Source organism: Humulus lupulus, chromosome 9 (assembly GCF_963169125.1).
Source record: "Humulus lupulus chromosome 9, drHumLupu1.1, whole genome shotgun sequence".
Lineage (NCBI taxonomy): Eukaryota > Viridiplantae > Streptophyta > Magnoliopsida > Rosales > Cannabaceae > Humulus > Humulus lupulus.
This window is the reverse complement of record NC_084801.1, coordinates 3,615,674-3,633,923: the sequence shown is the minus strand read 5'-3', so window position 1 is coordinate 3,633,923 and position 18,250 is coordinate 3,615,674. Positions and strand designations below refer to the sequence as shown.

At 34.3% G+C, this 18,250-nt stretch overlaps 1 protein-coding gene across 1 annotated transcript; it reads right to left on the bottom strand.

Annotated features, from left to right (window-relative positions):
• Positions 1 to 777: 777 nt before the first annotated feature.
• LOC133802068 (uncharacterized) lies at positions 778 to 2,983 on the bottom strand. Its single transcript, XM_062240303.1, has 5 exons — positions 2,536 to 2,983; positions 2,257 to 2,447; positions 1,289 to 2,064; positions 1,140 to 1,193; positions 778 to 910 (listed from the first exon to the last, which is right to left on the bottom strand). Exons 1-5 carry the CDS (start codon positions 2,981 to 2,983, stop codon positions 778 to 780), a joined length of 1,602 nt encoding a protein of 533 aa, XP_062096287.1.
• Positions 2,984 to 18,250: the final 15,267 nt, after the last annotated feature.

Below are 18,250 nucleotides of genomic sequence, written 5' to 3'. Positions count from 1 at the left end.
TTTTAACTTTCCAACCCAGCCATTCTTTCACCTGAACTAGACATTGTCTACTATATTTGCATTGAAAAAATAGGTGATGAACATCTTCACTATAATCTCCACAGAGTAAGCATGATGGATCAATGGATGTATCATACTTTTGAATGAACATTCTGGTGCGCAGTCTCTGCATCATGGCTAACCAGAAGACAAATCTGTGTTTTGGTACAGAAAACCTCTCCCAAACATACTTTTCCCAATGTACTTTGAGAGGAGAATCGAACAACAAATCATGACTTACTTTGATAGTGAACTTCAGTGCTGCAAAAGATGCCTTATCAATTTTAGCTTTAAACATATCCTTAATAGCCACCATTTTCCTCCAATACCAGTTGCTAGCCAAGGGAGCTTTGTAATCCCACCAGTCCATTTGCTTCAAATAGATGTTATGTATCCATTTAACCCATAGGTTATCTTTTTTTGAAGCAATTGCCCATATGTATTTCCCTATAGCTGCAATATTCCAATCCACAACTCTCTTAAACCCCAGCCCTCCACCTGTTTTAGCATTGCATATATTATGCCAAGCCACAAGTCCAGGCCCTGCATTGTCACTCATTCCTCTCCAAAGGAATGCTCTACAAATGGCATCAATGCCCTTCAATACTTTCTTCGGCAATATCAGAATTTGGGCCCAATAAGAATGTATAGACATGAGAACTGAATTGATTAGAGTTACTCTGCCCATATAAGATAAATTTCGTGAACTCCATTGCCTAATTCGATGAACCATTTTCTCTAAAATAAGGCCACATTCCACTGATGAAATTCTCTTAGAGCAGATTGGATACCAAGATATCTGAATGGTAACTGGCTCCTAGCAAATCCTGAAGCTACTATGATTCGATTAACCTCAGACTCTGCCATACCACTACAGTATAATGCAGATTTGCTTTAATTTGGTACTAGGCCAGAAGTCCCCGAAAATAGTTTGAGCCCTCTTAGCATCCATAGAATCGAAACAAAATCTCCATGGCAAAACAATAGTAGGTCATCTGCAAAGCATAAATGGTTCAATCTCAAAGATTTGCACTTAGTATGATATTTATAATCTGAGATAGATCTTACTTTAATCATGATTCGAGAGAGGTACTGCATACCTAATACAAACAGTAATGGAGACATTGGATCTCCTTGCCTTATTCCTCTTTTTGCTGCAAAAAAACCACATAAAGAACCATTGATCATTAAGGAAAATTTGGGTTTTCGAATACATATCATGATAAGGTTGATAAGATTCTTTGGAAACTTGAAAGCAGCAAGCATTTCCTCTATGAAATCCCACTCTATTGTGTCATATGCCTTTTGCAGATCAACTTTAAGCAAACAACTTGGCTTACTGACTTTCCTTCCATAGTGTTGCACAAGGTCTTGACAGATCATGATGCTGTGGCCTATGTACCTCCCATGAACAAATCCTCCTTGGTTTTCTGCAATCAAATCTGGTAATACCCTTCTCAACCTTGCACATATCATTTTCGAGGCAATTTTATACAGCACATTACAACAGGAAATTTGTCTGAAATCACTCACTTTGGCAGGGCATTTGGTTTTTGGAATGAGGGTGATGGTTGTAGCATTAATTTCTTTAAGTAATTTCCCTGTGGTTAGGAAATCTAGAACAACTGCACACACCTCAGGACCTACTAATTCCCAGTTATCTTGATAAAAAAAACTACAATATCCATCAGGACCAGGAGCCTTTAGACCTGAAATGGAGAATAATGCCTCTTTAACTTCCTGTGCGGTAAACGGAATAGACAACAACCTAGAGTGTTCCTCGGAAATTCCAGGACCTAAATCAACAATGGCCTGTGAAACCTTCCTTCTACTTGGCATTTGAGTTCCCAATAAATTCTGATAATAATCTAGAAAAGCTCTCTGTACCCCATCTGCTGTATCCACCCAGTTACCTTGCTCAGATTGTATAGAGTAGATGCGATTTTGAAGCCTTCTAACTTTCAACGAAGCATGGAAAATAGCAGTGTTTTCATCCCCATTCATCACCCAAGTGGCTTTGGCTTTCTATGCTAAGAATAACAGATATGCTCTGTTTAACCAAGTATACTCTTCCCTAGCCAATGTCTCCTGTTGAATTAAAGACTCATTGAGAGGATCTTGATGCAGGCTTTGTTGTATTTCTAGCATGTGGAGCTTAGCATGTACTTCAACCTTGTGAATATCATGGTAACCTTCTCTATTTATATCTCTGAATACCTGTTTAAGCCTTTTTAACTTCAGGACAACTTTATACATTTCAGTACCCGAAACTGGTTGTTTCCAGAGGTTGCACAGCTTAATTGCATATGAAGGAGCCTCCTTCCACATTCTAAAATACATGAATGGTTGTTTCCCAATTTCCACATCCAAATAGAATGAAATAAGAATGGGACTATGATCAAAGATACCTTCAGGGATAAAAAAAAGCTTCAGAATTTGTGTATTGATCAGTCCATTTGATGTTAACCATAGCCCTATCAATTTTAGAGTATACACGATCCTCAGGCCTTTGTTTGTTTGTCCATGTATAAAAACACCCAGAAAACTTCAAATCTTCCATTTGACAGTGAGTCATGCAATCTCTGAGGCTCAAGGAAGGTTTTAGAATAGTCTTCTTTCCAGCTCTCTCATTCTGATGCAAGATTTCATTATAGTCCCCCAAGATAATCCAAGCCTCCTTTATCTTCATAGCTAATGCCTGAATATCCAACCACAATTTCTCCCTCAATTTTCCATCATTAAATCCATATACAAAGGTAATGAAAAAAATTCCTGTCATGTGAGTGGCTCGAGCAGAACAGTGAATGAATTGACTAGAACAGCTTCTAATATCAACAGTATACATATTCGGATTCCAAGCTACTATTATTCTTCCTTTGTCTATCCAAGGATTATTAGTAGTGAAACACCAACCAGAAAATAAACTCGAATATAAGTTGCCCATGTTCTTATTCTTGACCTTTGTTTCTAAGAGACTAACCAGCCCAACTCTCTTAGAAATGATTAAGTTCTTGATCTCTCTATGTTTAAGTTGGCTATTAATCCCTCTCACATTCCAACATAAGATCTTATCCATGCCCTGGAGAGGGGACTCCCCCCTCTTCTGTATTCAACCTGCTTGTTCCTCCTTCCTTTGCCTCCTTAGTCAAGATATCAAATTGGTTTGCTATAACTGTTGCTGGAGCAGAAACCACTGTCCTCCTGACTCCTTTGTTGGATCTTTGAAACCCATCCTCATCTACTACTGGCTCCGAATTCTTCTCAGTTTCCAACTTTTTAGGTACCCAAACTTGTGTCCCTTGAGTCTTTTTCCTACAGACTTGAGCATCATGCCCAATCCCAGAACAGTTTTTACAAATAACTGGAACCCATTCATACTCAACTTGAATATCAATTTCCTGATCAAACTCATTAACAAAGCTGATTGTTGCTGGAAATTGTTGATCCATATTGATCTCAATAAGAATGCGTGGATAATGAAGCCTTTCTCTATACTTGGTGATATTATCTACTTGAATTGGCTTCCCGATTTGCCCCACAATCTTGAAAAGAGATTTCTCACCCCAATACTTGATATCCAGTCCTCCCAGTTGAATCCAAGTGGGAACCACAGTAATATCCTCCTTTGTGAAATCATCCACTGGATTCCAAGGCTTCATAACCAGCGGTTTCTTACCCAGGAATAAGTAGCCTCCATTTAGTACTCGATCTCGAAATTCCAAGTTGCAGAAACGGATAATGAATATTCCTCGTGAAAGCACTCCTACTTTATCTACATTTTCCTTCCAAATCCGTCGAACAAATCCATATAAGACACCCACCGGGGGATTAGCTCCCACAACATAACACACAATGGAAGGCTGCCAGAAATTAATCTCATCCTCAATATCTTCGGGTTCAATTTTGACTCCAATTTTCCTCCCCTGAGTTTGAGTAGTCTTAATTCCTTTTGACGATTCCCCAATAGACCAGACAGATTGTTCTATGATAGGAGATTTCAATATCGGGGTAGAGGCATGCTTACCTAACAACACATCCTGCATAGCCTGTTCAGATGCATTCAACCAGTTTCCAAGATCCGTGCGGATTACATTTTTCTTTGGCGTGGATTCAGGCATGGATTCCGGCAGTACTCGAGATGAATCCATTTGCGATTGCATATTTTCCAGCTCAACATCATCTGTAATTTCCAATTCCTGTACTCCTAAGATTTCATCCATGGACCTCGTTTTGATGATTCTATCCGAAGAAGATGGTCCTCGCTTCTTGCCATTACTCTTTCCCTTAGCTTTTCCCCCATTCCGAGCTCCCTTAGCCATAGCTTCGACGAAATCACCGAGAGAGAAGAAGAGAAGAAGAAGAGCGAAAAGAATGTAAATTAATATGTTCAATTAAGAATTATAATGTTATATTTGGAAGCTTTTTATATTTAAGAGAAAAGAGTGTTGTTAATCACCTTAAATACTCAACACACTATGAAGTTTGTATTTAATATAATATTTGAGACCGATATTAAATTATACCTATTATTGTATGCCATATATATATTATGTGGTGTTGGACATCGTACAGTAATCATAGTAATATTTAAGAAAAAAAAAATGTCGACACTAAGAATTGATTGCAGCTAATTTTCCAAAAATTAAATGATACTTCAATTTCAACATGTAGGGTTCATGCATTGATTAATATTACTAGTAAAAAAAATTATTTCTAATGATAGCTAAATTTTATTTTTCTATGGCATTTCGTTATGTTTGGACAAAGAGGCCATGTATAACTTCTCCCAAATTTCGTGCCGAGGATATTAGCAGATTTCCTCTAGGTCAACACAATTTGTAAGCTTTTTTTTTTTTGTACCAAAATTAATTCTGCAAAAAATAATGGAGAATTCATAATGAAATAATTTTTATGATTGTAACACTTGGTTCTTCATTTTCGATAATACAAACATGTGAACTAGTTATATAGATTTAACTACTTAATCATTTAAAAATATTGATATACTTGTTTTCTTTTATCTTATTTAAGCTTAATCTTTTTTTTGACAAAAAACTGTAGAGTCCAAGAACTTTACTTAGCTAATTGTTTAGTAGTATTATAGTATGTTTAGTGTTATCATTGTTACTTTGGATTTTTGGTTCAGACCGGGAGTTATTTGGACACTCATAGTAGTACTTATAGATTTTCTAAGTTTAACCTATAGTTTAAGAATATTAAGTATAACCTAAGGTTTGATTAATGGACTGATATTAAGGATTATATTATTATATTATAAGGTTTAGACATCAACCAATAGGATTTTAAGCACATGTTATGAATGGTAATTAAGGATTAAGTATTTTTGAGGATTAAATTAAATAAGGGTAAAATTTGAATGTTATAGGGTCAGTCAGCAGCTTTGAGTACGTTGAGGGCTTAGTCAAGGCTGTTTACTCCATTCAAACTCAGCTAAAAATGTGTAAATTTGTGTTTAAATATTCAGCGTATGCCGATATATCGCAGCTATAGGGGGCGATATATCGCAGCACGTAGATACGGAAAACACGAATCGATGCACGGTCGCCTCGGGAACAAAGGTCCAGGCGATATATCGCCTATAGGGGGCGATATATCGCCTCCACCAGCATGTTTTCAAATACTTTTGAATTCTTTTCCTTTCAGCCATTCAAACTCCTTCAACAGTCCAGCATCTTCTGAACGAGTCTTCAGCCTCTGCTGAACGATTATTCAAATGATTTTCACCTAAAAAGCTATTATTTTTATTCAAGTAAAATCAAGATATTTTCATTCCCAAACTTTATAAATAGGACCTAGTACCCAGCCATTATTCACCATTTGCTCTAAGTTAAGAAGCTGCTAGTGTTAAGTGAGTGTGAGAGTGTAAACACTTGGTTTGGGGAAAAACTATAAGCTTAAACATCATAAGCTTATCAAACACTTTGGGAAGTGAGTTCTATAGTATTTCGGTGGAGGTTAGAGTGATCTTGCAATCTTTGAGGTAAACCCAAAACTCTAGTTCCTTTCTGTATTTTATGTTATTTCCTTTCTCAAAACCTTCTACTCAGTCCCCTAACCTTATTCTCATTTTGGTTAGGGAATCCAAGCTCTTAAGCATATAAGTTGGTAAGTATGTTTTTATGGTTTAGTCTTTCCATCTCTTTCATTTCATCTCCTTTCTTTAGACTCACTCTTTCTTATGGTTTTAGGAGTGTTCCAAAAATCCCAACTCAGTCCATAATCTCGGTAACTTTGGTAAGGAAAATAGGCTAGAATCAATATGTTATGTGCTTATGTTATCTATATGTTTTATGTTATTACATGTGTTATGATATGTATGTATGTTTGTAGGCTTGGGCATATGACCCATATGGCTAACAAGACCCCAAATGGGTTATGGGCATATGACCTACTTAGCTAGTAGGACCCCACTAACTCCATGGGCATATGCTTGTTTAGTCTATGGGACCCCAAGTAATAATGGCCATTATAATAAGTGTATGTTATATGTGTTATGTTAAGTCTTTATGTTTTCTTATGAAATTATGTATATGACTTTGTGTTAGATTTTCCTTGCTGGGCATTAGGCTCACTCCTTTCTGTTTATGTGCAGGAAAATAATCTTAGAGGCGGAAAGATTCGTGACGCTTGGAGGATGTGTATCGTTGATGAATGGAGTCAAGGGGCCGAGCGTTATTCGATTCGAGGATGTAGTCTCCTTTTACGTTTTTTATGGTTTTTATGTGTATTTTCCGCATTATTATGTAATGTCTTTTATTTTAAATTATGTTTTGTTTTAAAGACAATGGGATCCCAAAATCCTTCTTAGTATTCTGTTTATTTGTAAATAACTCTTATTTTGCAAGTTACTCAATAAATTATGGTATTTTCGTAAAAATGTAGGATTTATGTATAGTTTTGTTAATGGTCCAAATAGTCTAGATTAGTGGGTCATTACAAAAACTATATTTGCGTTCGCAGACTCCAGTCCAAATTGTTTTTGTAAAACATACACATGTAGAAGACTTACAAGGATTATCATAACCACCGACTTTTTATTCTTATCCTCCATATTCTTATATCTTTATATATTATAAATCTGAGTTTAACAGAAATTGTTGGTTTCCGTTAGATTTAACACTTTTTTTATTGTTTTCTAACACCGTTAGTTTTAAAATCATCTAAATAAAGTAAATAAAATAAAAATAAAAAGTAATAATGAGTCATAATAATTTCTCATCACATATTTTAATATTTTACATTGAAGTATATAAATTGCTCTATCAATTATGTTTGGAAAATTATAACCCAAAATTATTTATGTGTTTAAATTTATTATTTTCTTTATTTTATTAATTATTTATTTTGTCACTTAATGTATTTTTTTTATTTAATTATATATATGACATAAAATATGAATATACATATTTCTTATTTTTTTGTTTAATTTTTTTAAATGAGAAATTACATATTTTAATTGTTTTAGCCATTAATATATATTATATATATAATTTTTTGTTCACTTCATTTATTTTTAACTAAATATATAAAATTTGATCAAATAAACTTCTTCAATTCATAGTTTTATTTAGAATTTCTTAATATTTATTACATTGAATATTTTTTTCTAAAAAAAATTAGAAAAATAATATTTAATTTTAAACTAGAATCACTATATATAATATATAAATCAAAATATAAAAAATACAAAAAATTAAAGTGTTAAGAACACTAAATTTCAATCTTATATAAGCAACATCAAATAGTTTACTTTAAAACTAGAAAACATAATATGTAAAAAGTGTATATCTAACAAACTCTTGGTTTAACAGTTTATTTTAAAAATAAAAATGATCATATTATTTATTTATATTTAAACTGTAGATTATATTTTGGCTTAATTTTTTTTAATATGTTTGTGTCATTCTTCTATAATATATAATATTATTTATTAATTTGAAATTTATATGAAATTCTAAGAACTTAATAAAAATAATTAATAGCTTTTTTTAATAAAACTAAGCAAATCGTACATTACACATTGTTTGCATCTAGTATATTAATATATATATATATATTCGATTGCAATATAAGTGATGAGTTTCTAAGAAATAAACATTAATTCTATTTATAGAATTAGTAGATCAGTGCTCGAGGAGGAGTTTATAGACATTAATTATTTCCATATATGTGTCTATAAGTTAGGTATTCATTTTTAAAAAAAAAAGTACTATAAAAAAGAAAATGCCTAAAATAATAGATGTTGATGAAGTTTATAGCCCATGCATCATTGATATAAGTGGTCTATTCCTCATTATTATTAATGCATGGGGACTAACTGCTTATATATTTGACACCTTACATATCACCCTCACCTTATACATTCGAATTAATAATAGTATATATTATATATGTATGTGGATATGAATCCATGTAAATAATATCGATGACACGATATAAGCAAAATAAATATGTAAACAATATTAATTGGATAATAATTTCCAATGATACTGGAATTACAAGTTCAAGTTTTTCGATCAGACAATACTAAATAAAAGATATATTCTAATTCAAATATATTTGCAATCTATTCAAACTTATAAAAATGGTGTAACCACTCCTTTTCGTATCGGTATATAAACTAGGTTTTACAATTTTTCATGACAAGGTATGGTTTCTATATTGGTAAGATTGTTCACCAAGTGTTGCTCCTATTGTTAAGGGTGATAAATTAAATTTGAGTCAGTCTCCAAATAATGATTTTGAAAAGGAAGAAATAAAGAACATCCCATATGCTTTTGCTGTTGGAAGCTTAATGTATGCTCAGGTGTGCACAAGACACGACATTGCCTTTGCTGTCAGAATACTAGGAAGATTTCAGAGTAGCTCGGGGTTAGACCACTGGAAAGCTGCAAAGAAAGTTATGAGGTACCTTTAGGGTACTAAGGATTACAAACTCATGTTCAGACGAACCAACAACCTGGAAGTAGTTGGCTACTCAGATTCAGGCTCTGCTGGTTGTACTGATTCATGTAAATCAACCCCTGGTTACGTGTTTATGTTTGCCGGTGGAGCTATTGTAATAACCCGGAATTTTTGTTTATTTTATTTATTGTGTTTTATGCAAACATTATTCTGTGAATTAATTTTTTTTAAGAGTAGGAATAATAATTAAAATAATATTTGGTGAATATTATTTTAATTAATGAAGTGTGAGTTGATCACTTTAGACCATAGTAATGATCAACGAGAGAAAGCAGCCGTATATTACATCATTTGGATTTTCTTTTCTTTAACAAAAATGGCATCGGATTGAGGATTTGAGTTCCATATTTGCGTTTTCAAAATTTTATAATGTGCATGTGTTGTGTAGAGTAATATTGTATATTGAGTTTTGCATATATACAATATGGGATCAACAACCAAAACAAAGATAATATATAAAATGTCTCTTCTCAGAATAGTGTGGTGATGATGATGAGCTATATTATAGTTGTTGTTCTTGTGTTTCTTCCATCTACTAGTTTTGAAGGTGGCGGGAGAGCTCTGAATAATCTTCAACTTTACTCCTCTGATGGATAGGTGCAGGTCACTCTCACTGTCAATCCTTCTCTTTCAGATATATTCATAGAAAGGCCACAAGAGAATGCTCAATGCATTGGTAAATTTTGCGCGCCTTGGTCACCTTGCCAATCTGGATGTTTATGTGCTGGACCGGTGGGTTTCGGAGCTTGTGTTGGTTTGGGATTATGAATAATATGTATTGGACCGGCTGGTTTCGGATTATGCAACCTTGCCCATCTGGGAAAATATATATGTCTATGTTATAGTACTACTACTATAAATGAATAATTATGTTATACGTGCGCATGCATATATACGTACGTACGATGTATATGCATGTTATTAGTGTAACTTTATGTATGTCTTTAATTCCTTAATCAAATGGAGTACATGTTCTGTTGTGTTATGTTATATATGTTGTGTACAATTTTCTTATTACGGTCTAGAATAAATACAGTTTTTGCCCTCGAACTATATTAATTACTACCTTCAAATCGCGTCTCCCGAAATTTTTCATCAATTAAAAACTCCTCTTGAATTATGCACCTTATAGAAATATATATTATTATTATTATTGAACTAAATAAGATTTTTCCCCAAAAATTTTAACAATTTCATATCGTGTTTCTTGAATTTTTCTATCGGTTGAAAATCCAAGCTATGGAACAACAGAAGTTAAATGCTACCCTTTAACTTCAGTTATTACATAGTAACCGAAGTTAAAGGTATCTTTTTCCTAAAAAATTTTTTTTATTATTATTATAGTTTTTATAAAATATTTTCATAATTATTTTTTTAATTCTAATTTGTAATTATTTTAATATTAATAAATATATTTGAACATTCCTATAAACTTAAAATAAAATAAATTCACAAACTATATACTTAATGTACATATTTATACGCATTCATACCAAAATAAAAGTTAAGTACCACTTAAACATCTAAAGTGTTCATACAACTAAACATGTGAAGTTCACCTAAGTAACTATTTGAAATATTGAAATTTCTTATGTATTAAATATTTTTAAAAAGAATTAGCAGAACTTTCCCTATAAATAGGACTACCCAAACCCTGTAGTACAAAGTAACTTTATCTAATCAAGAAGCATGATAATGTTACTTCAAACTAGGGACTTATTGTTATCATCGCAACACACAAATCCTTGATATCCTATTCAAAACCTACCGCCAAACCTAAAAGTTTAAATTACAACTCTATGAATAAATACTACATATTTAAAAATATGTTCAATTAATAAATCCTAAAAAATTGGGCAGAGTTTCCTCTGTTTCTATAACATATCACAATTTCATAAGTACCTATTAATTCAATACAAAGAAAAGCAACAATCAACATGCATTATTCCATCACTATACCACTGCAACACATGAATTTTCTAGAACATACTTCACTAGTTTTCAAACTTAATTTCTAGTAAATTCGATATAAATTAACTATAATTCTATAAATATGTGCAATAGTAATAAATAAAACTAAAATACTTACTCACCTTTAATTTAATCTTCAAGTTAGTAACCACCAATTCAAAACAAAAATACTGCCAAAATAATAACCGTCCTAAAACGTTTAAACAAAAATAAAGTATTAAATTATTGCGTTTATATATAACTAGTACCAAACACATTTAATATTTAATACAAACTAAACATTAAAACATATTTATACAAATGACTCTTTGAACAAAATATTAACTTGATTTTTTTTATATAACAACAACAAAATATTAAATTGATTAATACACGAAATAATTATTATAAATAATAATCTTTTATAAAATAACAAAATATTATCAATTTATTAATATAATAGTATTAAATTCGGATTAATAAAGAAATTATCATAATCACATAGTTAGAAGATTCATACATTTTCTAATAGTCAAATGCAACTCCAAATCAAGATTATCAACCTTAAAAACCTATACATTATCAAAAATATAATAAATTTTAAATAATAAGCAAAAAAATATATATAAAAAATCATACGAACAAATATTTAACGATCCATACCTATTTCAAAGCTCAAAAACGTGTTTGGATGTTGGACTCGCTCCCTTCCAACTCCAGACTAATTCCTATAGGGTTCTATCATCCCTTAGGTCGCTCTACCACGAGCTGAAGTGGAAAGGGCATTCGCCAAAAGAGATTTTATATCTCTTTTGTCTCAAGAGCAACTCTTCTCGAGCTCGGGGAGGGGATGTCTTTTATTACTAGTCGAGCTATCCAAAGGAGAAGAAGCTTTTTGAGGACATGCCAAATCATCCTCTATACTTTAAGCTCTCCTTCTTCTGGACGGATGGCCTCGGTCCGTCAAGATTTAACTCCTTCCAGCACATCCGTAAGTGCCTCCGCACTTATCTAATTTTTCCTTTCACTAAATAACAAACCTCAGAATACTGATATGTTGTTGTTTCTACAACCAATTACCACAGTCCCACCCCCTCTGAATAGATGATGGAGCATAAGGCAGCCTTGCTCCAACTGCCTTATGGTTGGCGATCTCTATCTTATCTTCTCCACGAAGATCAGCTTTGAGCCTTCGGCTTCCTGGAGGAAGGCCAATCGACGAACAACTTGGCCTAGCGCAAATATTATAAGTGGGAACACGCGCACTTCCCACTGACAGACCTCCCCCAAGGAGGAGGTCTTCGAGCTCGTGGGCCCATCCCTCTGTAGCTCGCCAACACGACCTTGGGGCGGAGACAATAAATAACTCGATTTAGAGCTATGTTTATTAACTTTAATCATTATGAATACAGTTTTTTTCGCTCGAATGTTTTTTTATGCATTCGATTTTATTCTAAGCTTTTTACCTTAATATTATGCTTTACATTTCTAGGTCGATATATTTCGAGCATATTATATTAAAGGCATGCTTTTATATTTGTTTATTTGTACAAATACATCTGTTGTATTTAAGCTCAATTTTCAATGCACTCATGCACAGTTTATCGATATATCCGTGTTCGACCTCGTTATTCTCAAGGTCGAACCTTACATTTACCATGCACTCGAAAGTCCTTAATTGGCATGTAATTTTAATAGTTTGGTTATATCTTGCTTTTTTTAGTCCCTTTTTCTCACCCTTGAGTATATCCTCTAGGTTACGAAGTCGAGACATATTTGGCAAAACTTTCCAACCTTGGGATCGACTTTAATTCCCAGTTGGTTTAAATTCCAACTTTTTTTATTTTCGCTTAGGTTGGTTTGTTCCAAACGAATTCAGCTCATGTTTGGTTAGTGATCCATACACTTAAAAATTTCATTTCGGGTTAATGATCCAGACACTTAAAATTTTTATGGTCGGGTTATGTCCAGACAGTTTTAGCTCGTGTGTGGTTAATAATCCATACACTTATAAAATTTCATGCCGGGTTGGTGATCCAACACTTAAAAAATTTATCGTCGGGTTAAGTCCAGACAGTTTTAGCTCGTGTGTGGTTAATAATCCATACACTTATATAATTTCAGGCCGGGTTGGTGATCTAGACACTTAAAAATTTTATCGTCAGGTTAAGTCTAGACAGTTTCAGCTCGTGTGTGGTTAATATACCACTTATGCCCCCTCAATATCCTATGAGTGTGATAATAGGTTATTAAATTAAGAGGGTTTGCAAAAAATATAACATTAAAAGAGAATACAGCTTTTTGAAAAAAACTGAGAATTTTATTGCAGAAAAAATAAACATGCTTGGCTACAATGAAAACATCCTTCCTACATTATTGATAATAAGCTCATAGATGTTCGCCATTCCAAGCTCGTGGAATCAACTCTCCGTTCAACCTCGACAGTTTATACACCCCAGGTCGAATGATAGACTCGATCTGGTAAGGTCCTTCCCAGTTAGGTCCGAGTACCCCGGCAGACGGGTCTCGTGTAGCTAAAAATACATGCCTTAGCACCAGGTCTCCCAATCCAAATTTTCTATCTCGAACCCTCTTATTGAAGTATCTAGTAGCTCGTTGCTGGTGTGCAGTATTTTTCAATTGGGCCTCATCTCGTCTTTCTCCAATGAGGTCTAGACTTTCTTTGAGCTGAGATTTGTTTGAGGCCCGATTGTATGCATGGATCCGTATTGTAGGGACATAGACCTCAATAGTCAGCATGGCCTCGCATGCATAAGCTAGGGAGAAGGGAGTATGCCCCGTTGAAGTCCGTGCTGTGGTTCGATATGCCCATAAAACTTGAGGTAATTCCTTAGGCCACTTTCCCTTTGCCTCCTCTAACCTTTTCTTTATGGAACTCCTTAGGGTCTTGTGGATTGCTTCGACCTGGCCATTTGACTGGGGACGGGCGACGGAGGAGAAGCTTTTTATCATCCCATTTTTTTCGCAGAAGTTTGTAAACAGATCACTATCGAACTGGGTTTCATTGTCCAACACTAGCTTTCTGGGCATCCCATATCAGCAGACGATATTTTTTACAACAAAGTCCAAGACTTTTTTCGAGGTAATAGTGGCCAAAGGTTCAGCTTTGGTCCATTTTGTGAAATAATCGACCGCGACCACATCTTACCTTACTCCACCTTTGCCAGTTGGCAATGAGCCTATGAGATCAATTCCACATACTGCGAATGGCCATGGGGAACTCATCATGGTGAGTTCGGTAGGCGGAGCTCGTGGAACTGAGGCAAACCGTTGACATTCATCACATCATTAGACATATTCGAATGAGTATGCCTTGACTGTGGGCCAGAAATACCCTTGTCTTATCACCTTTTTGGATAGACTATGCCCCCCAGTGTGATCTCCACAAAACCTTCATGAATTTCTCCAAAAACTTTCCTTGCCTCGGGAGGAGTAACACATCAAAGTAATGGTACAGAGTACCCTCTTCTATACAACTTTCCTTCCACAATAGTGTATCTCGAGATCTGATACATCAGCTATCTAGCCCCGTTTCAGTCTTCTGGGTGACTACCGGTTTCGAGGTAGTCAACTATTGGGGTCATCCAGGTTGGTTGCGGGTCAATCATGCACACTTCTTCTTCGTCAAGCTCGTTAATACTCGGGGTCGGAAGAAACTCAACTGGGACCACATTCAGTGTATCAGCCTCGTTGGTTGTAGCGAGCCTTGCCAACGCGTCTGCATTCAAATTTTGCTCTCGGAAGACTTGCTCTATAGCATAGAATTCAAACTGCCCGAGTGCAGTTTTTGCTTTCTCCAGGTATGCGACCATCATTATGCCCTAAGCCTAATATTCCCCTAAAACTTGGTTGACCACTAGTTGTGAGTCACTATAGCAATATGGCCTTTGCTTTGAGCTCTCTCGCTACCCGAAGTCTTGGTAGTAAAGCCTCGTATTCAACCTCGTTGTTTGACGCTTCAAAGTCGACCCTTAAAGCTGAGTGGAATCGATTTCCCGCAGGGGTATTTAAGATTATACCTGCCTTCGATCCATTTTTATTAGAGGATCCATCAACATAAAGTTTCCACAGCTCGTGGGCTGGGGTTATAACTTTGTCATTTGATATCCCAGTACATTCAATAATGATATCTGCCAGAGCTTATCCCTTGATGGTCGTTCTTGGGTGATATGTAAAGTTAGATACATGAATTGTAAGTCAAGATAGGGGTATTAGAAGACCTGTAAGTGTGCATGATTTGGTTTTGAGCAATACAATGATTCTTATTTACCAAAAAAAAATTCTCACACAAAAGTAGCAAACGTGAAACATATGATCAGTCCTATACTAAAAAAAAATGGTTTCAATCTTGATCTCCCAATTTGTAATAATTAATTATAATAAGCCCTTAATCCAATAATTTTAGTTATGGTCCATGTGAACATGTAAAATCATTATGAGTATAATATTAATACATGTGCATGGAGTGTTGTAGAGAATAATACTGTATATTGTGCAGGTCCATTGACTTTACTCAGATGGGATCTACAACCAAAACGAAGATAATAAGATATCTCTTCTTACACTAGCTATATATAGTTATATATATATTTATTTATTTTTTAAGAAAAAATAGGTACATATACGCATGGATTAATATTTAATGTATTTGTTAATATTTAAATAATGTAATAATTAAAATTAGGTAGCGAAGGATCAGACATGAATATATAATTAATATCTTGTTTAGAAAAAATCATCACGAGCACCTCATCAAATATATATTAATTCATCATAGATCAAGTGCTATAAATACAATGTTAGTGTGTTAAGAAGAGATACAAGCTTGTGAGATCGAATTATATATATGATGAAAATGGAGAAGAGTACTAAGAATAGTGTGGTGATGATGATGAGCTATATTATAGTTGTTGTTCTTGTGTTTCTTCCATCTACTAGTTTTGCAGGTGGCGGGAGAGCTCTGAATAATCTTCAACTTTACTCCTCTGATGGACAGGTGCAGGTCACTCTCACTGTCAATCCTTCTCTTTCAGATATATTCATAGAAAGGCCACCAGAGAATCAATGCATTGGTAAATTTTGCGCGCCTTGGTCACCTTGCCAATCTGGATGTATATGTGTTGGACCGGTGGGTTTCGGAGCTTGTGTTGGTTTGTCTTCTCATGAATAATATGTATTGGACCGGCTGGTTTCGGATTATGCAACCTTGCCAATCTGGGAAAATATATATGTCTATGTTATAGTACTACTACTATAAATGAATAATTATGTTATACGTGCGCATGCATATATACGTACGTACGATGTATATGTTCCTATTTTTTGTTAAAAAATAATAATAAATATATATATAAATATATATAGCTAGTGTAAGAAGAGATATCTTATTATCTTCGTTTTGGTTGTAGATCCCATCTGAGTAAAGTCAATGGACCTGCACAATATACAATATTATTCTCTACAACACTCCATGCACATGTATTAATATTATACTCATAATGATTTTACATGTTCACATGGACCATAACTAAAATTATTGGATTAAGGGCTTATTATAATTAATTATTACAAATTGGGAGATCAAGATTGAAACCATTTTTTTTTAGTATAGGACTGATCATATGTTTCACGTTTGCTACTTTTGTGTGAGAATTTTTTTTTGGTAAATAAGAATCATTGTATTGCTCAAAACCAAATCATGCACACTTACAGGTCTTCTAATACCCCTATCTTGACTTACAATTCATGTATCTAACTTTACATATCACCCAAGAACGACCATCAAGGGATAAGCTCTGGCAGATATCATTATTGAATGTACTGGGATATCAAATGACAAAGTTATAACCCCAGCCCACGAGCTGTGGAAACTTTATGTTGATGGATCCTCTAATAAAAATGGATCGAAGGCAGGTATAATCTTAAATACCCCTGCGGGAAATCGATTCCACTCAGCTTTAAGGGTCGACTTTGAAGCGTCAAACAACGAGGTTGAATACGAGGCTTTACTACCAGGACTTCGGGTAGCGAGAGAGCTCAAAGCAAAGGCCATATTGCTATAGTGACTCACAACTAGTGGTCAACCAAGTTTTAGGGGAATATTAGGCTTAGGGCATAATGATGGTCGCATACCTGGAGAAAGCAAAAACTGCACTCGGGCAGTTTGAATTCTATGCTATAGAGCAAGTCTTCCGAGAGCAAAATTTGAATGCAGACGCGTTGGCAAGGCTCGCTACAACCAACGAGGCTGATACACTGAATGTGGTCCCAGTTGAGTTTCTTCCGACCCCGAGTATTAACGAGCTTGACGAAGAAGAAGTGTGCATGATTGACCCGCAACCAACCTGGATGACCCCAATAGTTGACTACCTCGAAACCGGTAGTCTCCCAGAAGACTGAAACGGGGCTAGATAGCTGATGTATCAGATCTCGAGATACACTATTGTGGAAGGAAAGTTGTATAGAAGAGGGTACTCTGTACCATTACTTTGATGTGTTACTCCTCCCGAGGCAAGGAAAGTTTTTGGAGAAATTCATGAAGGTTTTGTGGAGATCACACTGGGGGGCATAGTCTATCCAAAAAGGTGATAAGACAAGGGTATTTCTGGCCCACAGTCAAGGCATATTTATACGCATTCATACCAAAATAAAAGTTAAGTACCACTTAAACATCTAAAGTGTTCATACAACTAAACATGTGAAGTTCACCTAAGTAACTATTTGAAATATTGAAATTTCTTATGTATTAAATATTTTTAAAAAGAATTAGCAGAACTTTCCCTATAAATAGGACTACCCAAACCCTGTAGTACAAAGTAACTTTATCTAATCAAGAAGCATGATAATGTTACTTCAAACTAGGGACTTATTGTTATCATCGCAACACACAAATCCTTGATATCCTATTCAAAACCTACCGCCAAACCTAAAAGTTTAAATTACAACTCTATGAATAAATACTACATATTTAAAAATATGTTCAATTAATAAATCCTAAAAAATTGGGCAGAGTTTCCTCTGTTTCTATAACATATCACAATTTCATAAGTACCTATTAATTCAATACAAAGAAAAGCAACAATCAACATGCATTATTCCATCACTATACCACTGCAACACATGAATTTTCTAGAACATACTTCACTAGTTTTCAAACTTAATTTCTAGTAAATTCGATATAAATTAACTATAATTCTATAAATATGTGCAATAGTAATAAATAAAACTAAAATACTTACTCACCTTTAATTTAATC

What these genes read in the sequence shown, in the direction of transcription:
- LOC133802068 (XM_062240303.1), bottom strand. Translation starts at nt 2,983, where the DNA reads ATGGGCAACTTATATTCGAGTTTATTTTCTGGTTGGTGTTTCACTACT. An exon ending in AGTTAAAAAGGCTTAAACAG is followed by an intron (nt 2,065 to 2,256) that starts GTATTCAGAGAT and finishes TTCTTAGCATAG; the next exon opens with AAAGCCAAAGCCACTTGGGT. An exon ending in TCCATTACTGTTTGTATTAG is followed by an intron (nt 911 to 1,139) that starts GTATGCAGTACC and finishes ATTATACTGTAG; the next exon opens with TGGTATGGCAGAGTCTGAGG.